We start from the raw sequence: 14,079 nt of genomic DNA, 5'->3' as shown, positions 1-14,079 counted from the left end.
TTGGTTTTTCAAAATAATAAAAATAACGAATCTTACATCACTGGAATCGTTATTAAATCAATTTTGTTAAATTATTATTAAAAAACTTTTTGAGTGAAGAAATCTTTATTAAAATTTTAAATCTAGATTGAATGTTTTTTCGAAATTTTTTGTAGATGATACGATACTAACTAAAAATGAAACATGCCATACATAGTGCAATTCTTTTATTTTATTTTACACTATCCATTCTTTGTAAAACAAGTAAAAAAGTTCAGCCTAATATGTTTTTTACCTTCCACACGCAAATGAAATAGAATCCCGGCCAAATCACTTGACCGAGTGATTTCTAATGTAAAATATCGACTTGAAAAATGTTACGTAAGAATAGGTTTGACACCCCCCCCCCCCCCCAAGCAGGGTATGTAGAGATTTTTCCAACGCCTCCTTTCCCTCGGAACCCTTACGTAATTAGTGAATGGCTCCTTAAGACAAAAGAGTCATTTCGATTTCATACCGATATTGCCGTGCTGCTTTTTACAGATCTGCTTGGTAGGTCTGTAAAAAAGCAGCGGAGCATCATGATTTTCTTCAAAAATGTTTTAATGAAGCTTAAAATCTAATACCGTAGAGTCTCGAAAACTTGGCACTCGATAACCCGGCCGAATCCCGAAAACTCGGCCATACTCTGGCAGGGCTAAAAACCCACGCGCTAAGTATTTATTGCATGCGTATCCTCGATAACCCGACATTTTCACAAACTCAGCCACTTCCCGGTTCCCATTAGTTCGAGTTTTCGGGACCGTATTGTACAATTTTATAATGCTTTTAAGCCATTCGTGCTTGCTCGGAACAAGCTTTTTTCCAGGAAGAACTTCTTGAAGAAGATTAATTTCTATAATGAAAACGATCAGACATTCGAATTGAAATATTTTTTATTAACAACATAAAAAAGAAAATACATAGAACAGGTAATCAACGAGCACCACATAAAACAACTTAGCATTCACAACAATTACTGATTACATAAACTTTTCGACGGAGATAAAAGCACAAAAAGAGTTTTATCAACTGGTAAGAACAATCAAACATAATTTTATCGTTGTAATTGATCAAAAGCAACTCATGTCAGTATTCAATAAGTTCAAGAACTATGTATCACGAATATTTTACCTGAGATTTTAGAAAAATCTTACGACTTTAGCAAAAATGAGTTAGAATAAATTTCATTTGAAATTTATTCGTGCTGCATATTGGAGAAAGCTTTTCACATAAAAAATAGAACCTCGTTCCGGGTAGTATAGAAAATAAGCAAAATGAGTTATCAAAAATGAGTTAAAATAAATTTCATTTGCAGGTTATTCGTGCTGCATATTGGAGAATTTTTTTTACTTATGCAACCTCGTTCCAGGTAGTATGGAAAATAAGCAAAACAAATCCTTAAATTAAAAAACAATACGACGAAAAACAAAGCTTTGCAACAAAATTACTTAGGAATGTTTTGTACAATTCACACTTTATAATATTCAATTACACACGTGATCATTTATAGTTCAGCTGCAGTGGTATCAGGCTGACGACGAGCCAAATCAACACCACACTAGAGACTATCTCTAGTGTCTGTCAACTACACAACACTAGATACTAGGCCAACACCACACTAGAGACTGTCTCTAGTGTAGTGTTCCCAAGACACGAAATGAAGTTTAGATTTCTATAAATTTATTGCACGATCCATGCAGCAAGTGTACATTTAATCAAAATAAAAAGCGAATATCTAGTAGTTTAGCTATTATAATGGGGTTGTTTCCTTCAGTCAAAAGTACTACTTTTAGTCACAAAAATTGATAGAATAAGAAAAAAAAAAAAAAAACAGACCTAGAAAATATTTTCATTTTTCCCAACAGTTATTTTTTAATCATTTTTTTTTTATGTCGAAATGTTTAAATGACGAAAAATATGCTTTATCCGCTTTAATTAAAATATCAAGATCTATTATTAAATGTTTATGAAATTATCGAATCAGATTGTCCCGCACGTGACGGTGGAATGGCCCAATTTAAGATTATTATTTGTGTGAATGTAATTTTTTTTTTTTAACTCTACGAATTAGATCTGGATAAAAGAAGGAAGAATAAACGAGATTCTATCGTACTTGAATCTTCGAAGCATGTGAAGCACCACCTTCTCAGATACACAGATGATAGAAACATGATGAATAAAATTTACAACAAATCCAAATTTCACACAATTGATGCTAATTTCACACATTAACGGCGACTACAACCAACATCCTATTCCTATTTAACCCCCGACACAAAAAGGAAGGGGGTTATAAGTTTGATCCCCTTGATTAGTTTTTGAAAAAAAATGTGTTCGAAAGGATAGTTGATCGAGAGTGTTCTTAGCTAGGTTGCATCTTTGGATGACATTAATTAACGAAGATTAATGAAAAAACTCTAAAAAAAAAATTGCGATTTTTGCAGCGAAAACATAGTTAAAAATTTTAAAATTTAATACCAAAACAAAGAGAATTTTTTTCTGCGTCAGATAGAATGTGTTTGGAACTTCCATGTTTCAAAGAATTCGAATTATAACGTTTTATTAAAGCAGATTTCAATAATGGCTAAGCTTTTATTCACGCGATTGATAAACCGAATGGGGTTGGTTCCTTTAGTCAAAACTACTACTTTTTGTCACTGGAATTGATAGAATAAGAAAAAAAAAAAAATAATAATAATAACATGGATCCAGAAAATACTTTTATTTCCTCAACTGTTTTTTTTTTTTTAATTAATTTTTTTAAATGTCCAATTTTTGGAGCAAGGAATGTCTTGATGACGTCTGAAATGATGCTCCTTGGCGCATCTTTCTATCACGTTTCCACGTTATGATAATCAAGAAGTGAATTAAAATTGCGCTCTACGCTTGCTATCAACCATATCGTTGCCAGTACACGTGAGTCAAAATGCGAATTAAATATTTTGTTCTGTGAATGGCAACACTGAAAGGTTATTTCATCATTTGTGATGTTATCGGCAGAAGTATAAACAATAAAAGCATATCGATTTAAGTAATTTTTAAAAAATTTTAAACTTAAGCAAATTATTTAAAAAATGGTCAGATCCTATGTTTTTAAGCATGCTCTTTCAGAAAAAAATATTCTTAAAATTTTGGAAACGACCCCATTCATTGTTGGCCGACAAGGAAATTAAAAGCAATGATTTAAAATTTTTATCTATTGCCAGTTTGTATTTGTAAACAAATAAAATACTTGCAATTGATTTTTAATAACATAAGACTCTTTAAAGGATTTTCAATTTTCCTTCCTAGTTCTTCATTTGCGACTCAGTCGGGGTTTTTTAAAATTTTTAATTTTAGTTACTTGTTTATTTCAATTTTAGATTTGAGCGATATTCAATCAGTTTTGAACAGTTCAAAAAACTACTATAGGGAGTTATATTAGTGTTTTTGAAGTAGACTGACTTTTGTATGTGTACTACACACTAAAGTCAAGAGTGTTTATATTACACAATATTCATCATTTGTAGCACTCACATGAACATAAATAACTTTTATAGTTTTGCCTTTCGTGTGTGTGGAGGGAGGGGGGAGTACATGAACATTTGTACAGCGACTCAGAAAACAAAAATGTTTAAACTGAACAGACACAAAATTGTCCAGTCTATAAAGGGCTTTTTTTACGAAGTTTCAATAGAGACTTGTTCATTTAGTCTTTATTTTAATCCATCTTTTATTTTATACTCTCTAGGTATAACTGTTTTGTTTTTGTTGCTTTCTTGAAAACTTTTTTTCCCCAACTTTTCACAATGGGTCGTTTTCGAAATTTTAAAAGTATTTTTTCTGAAAGAGCATGCTTAAAAACACAGGATCTGATCATTTTTTGAGTAATTTGACAAAGTTTAATATTTTTAAATATTATTTTAATCCGTGCGCTGATTCAATTTCATTTTTTACGCTTCTGCACATGACATCACAAATGTTGGAATGCCATTCACTGATGCCATTAGCACAGAGCGCAATATTCAATTCGTATCTTTACTCACATGCGTTGGCAACGATACAGTTAATAGCAAGCTTAGCGTGCAATATTTAATTCGCTTCTGAATTATAATCACGTGGAAACGCGGTAGACAGCAAGCGTAAGCATTCAGCGCGCCAGTGGAATCGGCGCCAAAGCGCATCACTTGTGACATCATAAAGACCACGCCTTATTTGAAAAATCAGACATTTTAAAAAATTAATTAAAAATTAACCGTTTTGAAAAAGGATTTTCCTCGCCCCATTTTTTTTTTTTTTTTTTTTTTTTCTCTCTCATTCTATCAACTTCAGTGACTTAAAGTACTAGTACTTTTGAATGATGGAAATAACCCCATTGTGTCTACTCTCCTATTCCCGCTTTTTTTTTTCTTTTTAGAAAAATATAGAACTAGCTTACTTGAAATACACCGCCAACTCAGTCATTTCCAGCCGAGGACTGCAGTTTCGTGCTTATTAGCACTCATCATGGCTAATGGGCGGTAATGTACTGAATATAAACTAGCTTACTGTTGCTAATTGATCTCAGAAGAAAGAAAAAAAAACGTTTCAAAACTTATTTGAATATAAAAAAAATGCTCTTTCACAGCCCAACCACCCTAAAAGACAACTCGGTATTCAAGCAACATGAAAATTAATTCGCTCATATAATTCTATTTTCTCACAGATTTCTACATTTAAAAAAATAACATTTCAGTGGCGTCATCTATGAAATAAATACGTAACTACTAGAATGATGGAATGCCTTCTGCACATTGGACATAGTATCTGAATGCATGATATTTTAAAGCATCATTTTTAAAAAGCTTATTTCAAAGAGCTTTGTATTTAATTCTAAAACGTTTCAACAAAAAAAAAAAACTTAAAAAAATTCAGTAGTCCAAGGAGAAGGACGAAGCAAAATGGAAAGGAACTTCTTCGCAGGAATAGTAAACCAGACGATTTGTACACATTCAGATTTCAAGCTTTTTCCAGCTATAGTAATGGCTATAAAAGGGATTTATAAATAAATAACAAAAAATGAAACAATAAGAAATAAAATAAATAAACAATGTAAACTAAATAAATAATGTAAACTAAATAAATAATATAAACTAAATAAATAATAAACACATAAATAAATAAAGAGGGGTTTTAAATCATAAAAATAGTTCAATAACTAACAGGGAGTGAAAGAAATGAACTATCCCTAGTTTTAAAATCTAAGCGAGTCGGTATGTTTGTCTGAAGTCGCATCTTCTCGAGAACAGAACTGACAGTCGATCCGGGTACTGACAGATTCGTAATGTTTCGGGGAGAGTAATGCGCCCAATCTCGCCTTTGTACGACTTTAACTAGCCGAGACATTAATTAAAAACGTCCATTTCCTCCTTTTGAGATTTACGCAGTGGAAAAATGAAACAGGGCAGAAATTTAAAAGCATTTAGTTTTATTTGTAAATTCAAACGTTAAAATCATGTTCAATATGAACTTCATGCACAAACATGTTACTTAAATGGTCAACTCGCCATTTTAACTAAAGACACAAGCTTTTATAAGAAAAGAAATGATAGCGCTGCAGCAAAACGTGTGTGACGTCACAATGACGAATCGGAAAGAAAACGTCATTGCCGATTCATCCTCGATTCGTCCCCCGCATTTGCATGAGAAAACATCGGAAACAAATTCAAGTCTCATCGGAAACAAACTCAAGTCCATTGAAAAGGAATACTAATGAAGGGAGCCATAGCAAATGTCTCAGTGAAATAAGCTTCGGATCCAATGTTTCCCAGGTCAGGTGACTTGTTTGGCTGGGAAGTTGTCGCGTTTTGGCATGCAATCGCTCTTTTGGCCTTAAATATTATTCAGACGATGCGACGGAGGGCGCTTATTATGAAGTCGGGGAAAAGAAATACATATCAGAGCAACTCTGGCTCCAACTCCTTTACCGCATAATAATAAACAAATAAATAAATAAATAACGGATACAAATACAGGCCTATCATTCAAACACCCTCTCCCCACTTCTTTCCGGATTTTAAAATAGCATTTTTCACGTATTTTGTTGTTTATTCCTTGAAATGACGGGCATGTACAAATAGTTTAAAGTGTTCTGTTATTGACTGAAAATTTATGGATTCATATGTATTGTAATCAATGTTTTGAAATGATTTCATACGTAGACATACTAGTATTTAAATTGAAGCATAAAAATATCAAATCTTTATTCTTTCGCATCTGCTGTTCACAGGAGCTTGGCGAGAAGATACTCGCCAACAAAACAAATGTACACAAAATGCTTAAGAGCCGTTAAAATAATTACTAGTTAAGTGAAAAGTGTTTTTATGGAACTAATATGTTATTTGCACTCAAGATATACAATGTTTTATAACTTTTATAGGTAAAATAAGTACAAAAAATTAAAAATTAAAGGCAACTGTGGAATATGTACTCGTTGAATGCATATAAATGTTATTTTTTCTTTATTTAGAAGTAAAAAAACATTCATACATGCTAGGGAAAAGTTACTGGACCTCCTGGTGTGGCTTTTTCCTCACAGTTTACAATGCTAGAATACTGCACTATTACTATAAATCTAATTTTTCCCTTCTATAGTTAAATGTTGTTATCATGCATGGCTTCAGCTAATGAAAACTTCTTCAGCGGTTACGGTCAACTCGAAATTGCTCCCCAAGTCACATGGTACTGTTGCCGTATCGGGATAGTAGGGTTGCACTCTCTCCATCTATTCCTTCTCAATGCTCTCAACACCTCCCGCCCTTCGTCCAAAAGTTCGTATTTGCAACTGGCAGCTTGCCAATAATTCTCCTCTCTCCAGTGTTGCCAGATGGTCAAATCCAGATTTCCCCAATTCCCTTCCAATTTTTCCCCAAAAAGTGATGTTTTCTACCAAAATTCCCCAGATTCAAAAATTATTTTTCCACTAATATTTTCAAAAAATGAATCGACTTCCTCTAATATTTTTGTCTCTTGAAAAATTTTTTTTTCCCCAAATAGCCAAATTTTCTTATAACTTTTTCTTTCTATAAACCCCAACTTCTTTTTTTCTTCCCATTTTCGCTTTTCTTTATCTGTAGTAATAATAAAGCTGAAAGTCTCTCAAAGAATTACATTCGTCCCTCGCTACATCGCGCTTCAATTTTCGCGGTTTCACTACATCGCAATTTTTTTTTTTTTTTAATTGTAGCAATGAGCCTTTTTTATGTTCTCGTGTAAACTTTTTCTTATTACAAGAGAACTACAAATTATGTCTTTTAAGTAAGGTAAAATCTTCTTAGGGACTGTAGTTGTACTAGTTGAGGGAGTGGAGGTTTAAAATTGCCGAAGAAAGTTTATCTCAATTTAACCTTAAACGCTAACTGCAAAGTATAAATCACTGTATTATTACTAGGGGATAAATACATCTCTAATGGTGTGTAACAACGTACTTGCTTTTTAAGCTGTATGGGTATACCTTTGATGAGGGTAGAGGAAGAAAGGGGGCACATACGGTCACTAACTGGAAATTAATTCATCACTGAACAAGTTGAAGCTGAGCTATTTTCATAGGTTAGTAGTAATGTGTAAGAACTGCATGTGTGTGTGTACTTTATTTCCTAATATATATATAATTAATGTGATATCGATTCCGTCTAATATATCTCGTTTTCTCATATTTTGTGCAATATATTAAGTAATACAAATGTAATGTTGGATAAAGGTGCTGTTTCATGTCTAGGGGGCTCTGACTATGTTAAAAACCTATTAAAATTGTCGTCAGTAAGTTTTATGCCCTCTAATTAGGAAAACATTCGGTTTATAAATATAGAATCCTACTTCGCGGAAATTCAGCTATCGCGGTGAATTCTGGAACGAATTAACTGCGATAAACGAGGGTTAACTGTAGTTGGTAGCATGGAGGTGAGCACCTTGAAGCGATTTTTCGAAAATTCATTTTTTTCTTTTTCTATTCCAATTTTAAGAACATTTTCCAGCGCAAAATTATCATAAGGTGGACGAGTAAATTAACAAGCTATCATAACGTGGAACCGTAACGTGGGCAAGCCAATTGGCGAGAAATTCACCATGCATTATTTGTAAATATACAGGGGAACCAAAAGACCTTATAATTTTCTACTACGGGCAAAGCCATGCAAGTGCCACTAGTCATAAATACAAGCGCCTAACCGAGAGATGAGAAATAGCCGAATGTTTTTTTTTTCTACTTGCATTTACTACTCTGCTTCTGTATGTACATTAAAACTATGATTTTTGTATATATTTATCCAAGAACATTCTTCATCACACTTATTTTTTACCCGTTTCACGTATCAACTAGTTACTCACGCAGAACATTAATGCGAATTCCGTAGCATAATATTCCACATAATGCGAAATGCGAATTCCATAAAATTGATTAAAGCTAAACCAACACTGTTTAATACAAACAATGTAACTACTACTTCTTCACGCGAATCTAAATACGAAAAAAAAACTTTTTTCCTTGAGTTTTTTTTCCCCCAGGGTTTCCCCAAGAAAAAAATTTTCCCCAAAGAATTCCCCTCAAAACCCATTTCCCCAAAATTTACCCAGAGAGCACCAGATTTCCCCAAAATGGGGAAATTTCCCCCAATCTGGCAGCACTGCCTCTCTCTTTCTCTGCCTCAAAAATATACTATTGTCTTGATAAAATGACTTCCTTTCCTAAAAGCAAGAAAAAAAAATACTAAAAGTGTTTCTAAAATATGAAGGATTCCATTGTCGAAAAATAGTCACGAGCGGTTTATGACCAATGGCTCGTCACTGTATTCGAATATGGAAGCAATCGGATAAATGAAGTTCGGAAAAGTGAACTACTGTTGTTATTGCAACAACGGGAGGAGTCTTAACTTGGATCAATTGAATGAGTTTAATGAAAGTAAAACGATTTTATGACCATCCTTAAACTTCGTTATATTGGCCATCTTCGGTGGCAGTCTCGTTGCTTTTGTATATTGAAAATATTTTAAGGGGGAAAAAGAAAGAAAAGAAAAGACAGAGCTTTAGCAACCTTACCATTCATTATCTTATTAAGATGTTGTCATTATGACAAAATAGAGATGCAATAGCAATTTGGTAAATTTGGTAACTAAAAAGTTTCTTCAAGAAAACGATTAACTCAAGTGTTTCCCCAAAGTGAAAAAGGTTGAAAAGGAGTCTCAGCAATTCTTTAAACAAGAGATTCTGATAAATATCAACGTACTTAAATATAGAATCAATAAATCTTGCACGTAAAAAACATAAAAAATGGCTAATAAGAGTTTTAGTTTGGTTGCAATGGAGGGTTTCCAATATAGGGAGAGCGGGTTTTTCTCCAGGATGGCTCTTTTCTTATATTTTCACCTGCCTGGAAACCTGTTCTGGAAGAATTCCAATGACAAATTGAACACATCAAATCGAAACTTACTTGTTGCGTCTCCAATAAGGTAATCAGCTCCACGTGTAAGCCGTCTTCAAGTTCGTGCAGATGACTTTCATCAAAGCCATAGTTAACTTCTGACGCAGGTGGATCTTTCACGTCCAAGTCACAAATCGGGTAGAAATTTGGAGACGGCAGATTTGCTGCCCACGGCACATCACTGAAAACAAATGGATCATCTAGATCTGGAAATGAAAATTAGATGAGCACTCATGTACGCGCATTAGAAGTTATAATTACTGTCTGATCACGGATTGTATGGAAAAGCAAACATCCGATTTACAGGCGGAAAGGGGCGCATCTATTAGTTTTCAGGGGTGTCAGCTTTTGCAGATGTGTGTTAGCCATTAGCCTTAAGCGGAGTCTCATTCAAATTAGCGAAACACGCGCATCAAATTTTTAATTTTTCCCCTCATTAAGATAGACTTGTCTCAACTGGACGTTTGCCAATTCCATACAATCCGTGGTTAGACAGTATTCGAATCATAAGTTTTAAAGAGTTCTTGGCAGTATAAGTGCATGTACACCATGAGCGCTACTTTTCGGAACTGGGGACGGAATTCAGTCTTCCAGAAATCGGCAGACTGATTTCTGTCTTTCAAGTGAAATTTTTGAAGTTAAACGTTCAATTTAAGGACATTAAACACACCTTGAACGAATGATTAATTTGGACTAGTCATCCTACGAAATTGCCTATTAAGTTTGTAAGTGAATATTTAAACATTTCTGTAACAATCTACTGGTTATGATTCTAGTCTCCAGTTAGTAACAACGCGCATCGGTGTCGGGAGCATCCAGCGCGTTCTATACACTTTCGTTTCTTTGATTTTCAACATGAATTAAACTACCATATATATAATTGCTTCATCATTTCAAATAATATCACTAGTCGAAATTCGAACGAATGGCATTTAATGTCTCTCCCTATGTCTTTGTGTTTCATTTAGATCCGTTCTTCTTGGAGGTAAAGCATATAAACATCTCTTGTTCTTACTTTAAGACAAACATTTAGGTTTTTACTTTTAAGCTAAAAATTTAAAACGCGTAAAAAGTTTTGCGACCCTAAAACAGGGAATTTCTCCGAAAATTTCACTTTATATAAAATAAAAAACAAAATCGAATTTAAAAAAAAATCCGTGAGTTATACACTCGAGTGATCGTCATGAATGTTGATGGTGTACCAAATTTCATGATTCTAATGGTAGAAATATAAATGTCAATAAAAATTGACAAAAATGAAAAAACCTAGACTGAAATCAGAACGAAATTAAAAAAGCACCAAAAAGTATCCGAAAAAAAGGAAAGAAAGTTCTTAAATAAATGAAAAATGTGTATAAAAATCATAAAAGTTTTAAAAAAAAAAAAACAGTTAAGAACGCAAAAACATTAGGTTTTTACCATAGGATACCACACTGAGCAAAAAAAAAAAAAAATTAATTTGAATTTTGACATCTTGAATTCAAATTATGTTTTTCGCAATCACGAGTGTGTGTATGTAGGCGTGTGTGTTTGTGTGTACGGGTTATGTGTATGTGTGTGTATGAATGTGTGTGTTGGGGGGGGGGGGGGTATGTGTATGTGTGTGTAGGCATATGTGTTTGTGTCAGTGTGCATGCATGAATGTGTGGGTAGTTGTGTATGTGTGTGTCTGTATGTATGCGTGTGTGTAAGTGTTTGTATGTGTGTATGTGTTTGTGTGTGTATGTGTTTGTGTGTATGTGCGCGTGTGTAGTTGTGTATGTATGCAAGTGTGTAGGACATGGATGCAACCTGGAGACGGCTTTCGCTATAGGAGCAGCATCGTGAGGAGCCAACCGGTCCACGGTGAAGGTGCGGAGGGTGGCGGTGGGAAAAATCAGCGTAACGCCAAAAACAGTCAAATGAGAACAATAAGCAATCGTGATTGCTCAAAAAAAAAAAAAAAAAAAAAGCCCCATCAAACAAAAGAAAGCCAAGTTCAACTTTTATTACTTACTACACAATCGACTGTTGAGGTATGACGTGTGAAAATTGCTTCAACATTTGAACGAAGCCATTGCCTGTTTGATGATATTTTTATAGTTGAAATTTTAATCCTAACTCCAGTGGACGAACCCTAAACTCCAGCAGATAGCGTTCCTTGTTGACCCCTTTTTCGTTTTTTCATTCCCCAGAAATGAAGAAACTGTCTTACCAGTAAAGCAGTTACCGGGTCCAGTTCAGCCTCGTCAAAATAAAGCATTTCCCTGCATGTCAAAAATTACCAAAACGTATTGATCATGCCGTAGAGCGAGGTTCATTGTTGATGACGTCAGGAGCGTTACTCAATCATTGGCTATTATATATACGAGGATTATTGACATTATTACAATCCTAATTAGAGGCGTTTCAATTAACTTAGAACGTCTTACATCTTGCGTGTGAAACCGAATTTAGTTAAGCATGAGTATCACTTAATACCTGTTAATTGAGGTACTTGATGTACGTTGGAATACATGTGATCTTTGAAAACAGCAGTCAAGTTCACCTGAAAACGAAAAAATACCACATTGAAATGTAAGAATAAAAGGTGGAACAATATTTTAAGCAAAAACAAGGTGAGCAGCTGGAAAGCATTTAGTATTTTTTGTTAATTAATACCTATGCATAAAACTACACCACAATATTCATAATTGAAGTTTAAAAAATAAAACATGATTTATCCTCATCAGTTGATGATTTAAACTACTGGTGCCCAACCTACGGCCCGTGGGTGAAACGTGGCGCACGAAGATGATCCATGAGAGCAAGTTTGTTAAACATTAGTATTCGAAACTAGGTTCTGGAACCTTCCAAAACAATCTTTCATCTTCATTTGCCATTGAGACAGATTGTTGCAAATTTAGAGTCAGCTGTTATTTAAATGACAACAACGATTCTTGGTTTGTAATTTTCTTTTCTTTTTCACAGTGGTCCATGTTATCTAAAAATATTTTATAGGGCTCGACCGATGGCATTTTTTGGCCGATGGGCCGATGCCGATTGTTGGCCGATTGTTCAAGGATGGCCGATGGCCGATAGTTTTCCTCCAAATGGCCGATTGCCGATGGCCGATGGCCGATGCCTATAGCCGATGGCAAAAAAAAAAAAATAATAAATAAATAAAACAGAAATAAATTGATAAAATTATCAGGGATTTAAAGGATCTTTGATTCATTTCACTTTACTTCCTTTCTACGAATAAGGAATTGTAATCACAAAAAAAAAAAAAAAAAAAAATCAGATTTTGACCTAAATTTCTATTTTACGATCACCCAATTTAAACTTCTCAAGATTTTTCGGCACATTTGTACATGCATATGTACCTAAGAACATATAGATGATCGAAATATCCATTTTGAACGTCTCCTCAGTTAATTATCGCAAATTCTCTTGTGATCTCTTCATGCGCGTAAACTTGCGTCACTCAAAAACTTTATGAAATAGTAAGTTGAAAACTCATACGTACGTAGTATGATCTAAAAGTTCGAGCACAAGTTGTATAAAACCTTACCCTGAATAGTTCACATTACCGAAGCACATCTATCTACAAAATAGTCACCTCGAACGACTATGCACTTCTGCCAACGTTCGTATAGCTTTTAGAAGCACTCCTGAAAGACATTTTTCGCAAACTCCTGTAAGGCCTCTTGTGCTGCTGCTTTAACTTCATCGTGGGGAAGAAGGCGACTTTCATGTTGAGGATGCACGGTTCGACTGGTCAATACTCTGATATGACAAACAAATAACATAACGTTTCTTCGGACTTAGCTCCGTGTGACTTTTACCTGTTCTCAGCAAAAAAAAAAAAACATTTGCATGGACGCCGCTTTCTTCCGTCAGAAGAAGATAAAGCTGCATTATAGAAGGCTCATCGAAAAATGGCTTCCAGGAGTGTTTCCAAAAGTTATATGAACACTGGCAGAAGTACATAGTCCCTCAAGGTAACCCTTTGAAGGTGGATGTGCTTCGGTAATGTGAACTATTCTGGGTAAGGTTTTATGCAGCTTGTCCCCGAGCTTTTGGATCGTACTACGTACAATCTTTATAGGGTGTAGCTATGCTTCTCCTTTTTTTAACTGCTGTATGATGAAAAAGAAAGAACAACAGCCAAAAAAAAAAAAAAAAAAAAAAGAAAAAGAAAGGAAGGGAGAAAAACAAAGAGATTGTTTAATAACCAATTGATTTGTTTGTTTGTTTTTTAATTGAATATTTACTAAGATTTCAGTAATATCGTACTAATGTATGGATTTAGGTACATTAAACATAGTTAAAAAACATTGAATTATGTTGATTAATCATTAAAAAAAATAAGAATAAAACTATGAAACCGTCAACAAATTACGCAATTAAAGTGGAAAGATTGCACGTAGGCATTTTTTACTCATCAAATTAAACTAAAAATGTAACAGATAAATTATAATATTAAATCATAATGGGAATATTTTTATACTTATTTAAAATTTATGAATAGAAAAGTTTGCATTTTTCATAAAAGCTATAACAGTGACATAAATTTTGCTGAAAAAAATAGCCATGAAGAGAGCGATGTTTTTAAAACGCAGCTACAATAAACAAACTCAATATTTACACCAAGTTAATAACTG

The 14,079-nt window shown here is 33.9% G+C and overlaps 1 protein-coding gene across 1 annotated transcript in view; it reads right to left on the bottom strand.

Moving 5' to 3' along the window:
- Nucleotides 1-915: 915 nt before the first annotated feature.
- Nucleotides 916-14,079, bottom strand: part of LOC129224948 (interferon regulatory factor 1-like) — an 80,480-nt gene continuing 67,316 nt past the window's right edge. The window contains exons 6-8 of the mRNA XM_054859496.1: nucleotides 11,915-11,981; nucleotides 9,464-9,660; nucleotides 916-5,025 (exon numbers count right to left, since the gene is read on the bottom strand). Coding sequence (XP_054715471.1) covers nucleotides 5,014-5,025; nucleotides 9,464-9,660; nucleotides 11,915-11,981 — 276 coding nt within the window. The 3' untranslated portion in view covers nucleotides 916-5,013. The remainder of the gene's footprint in view (nucleotides 5,026-9,463; nucleotides 9,661-11,914; nucleotides 11,982-14,079) is intronic.

The sequence above is a fragment of the Uloborus diversus genome, chromosome 6 (genome assembly GCF_026930045.1).
Source record: "Uloborus diversus isolate 005 chromosome 6, Udiv.v.3.1, whole genome shotgun sequence".
NCBI classification, from domain to species: Eukaryota; Metazoa; Arthropoda; class Arachnida; order Araneae; family Uloboridae; genus Uloborus; species Uloborus diversus.
Note: the sequence above shows the minus strand (reverse complement) of the source record. Positions and strands in the feature narration are given on the sequence as shown.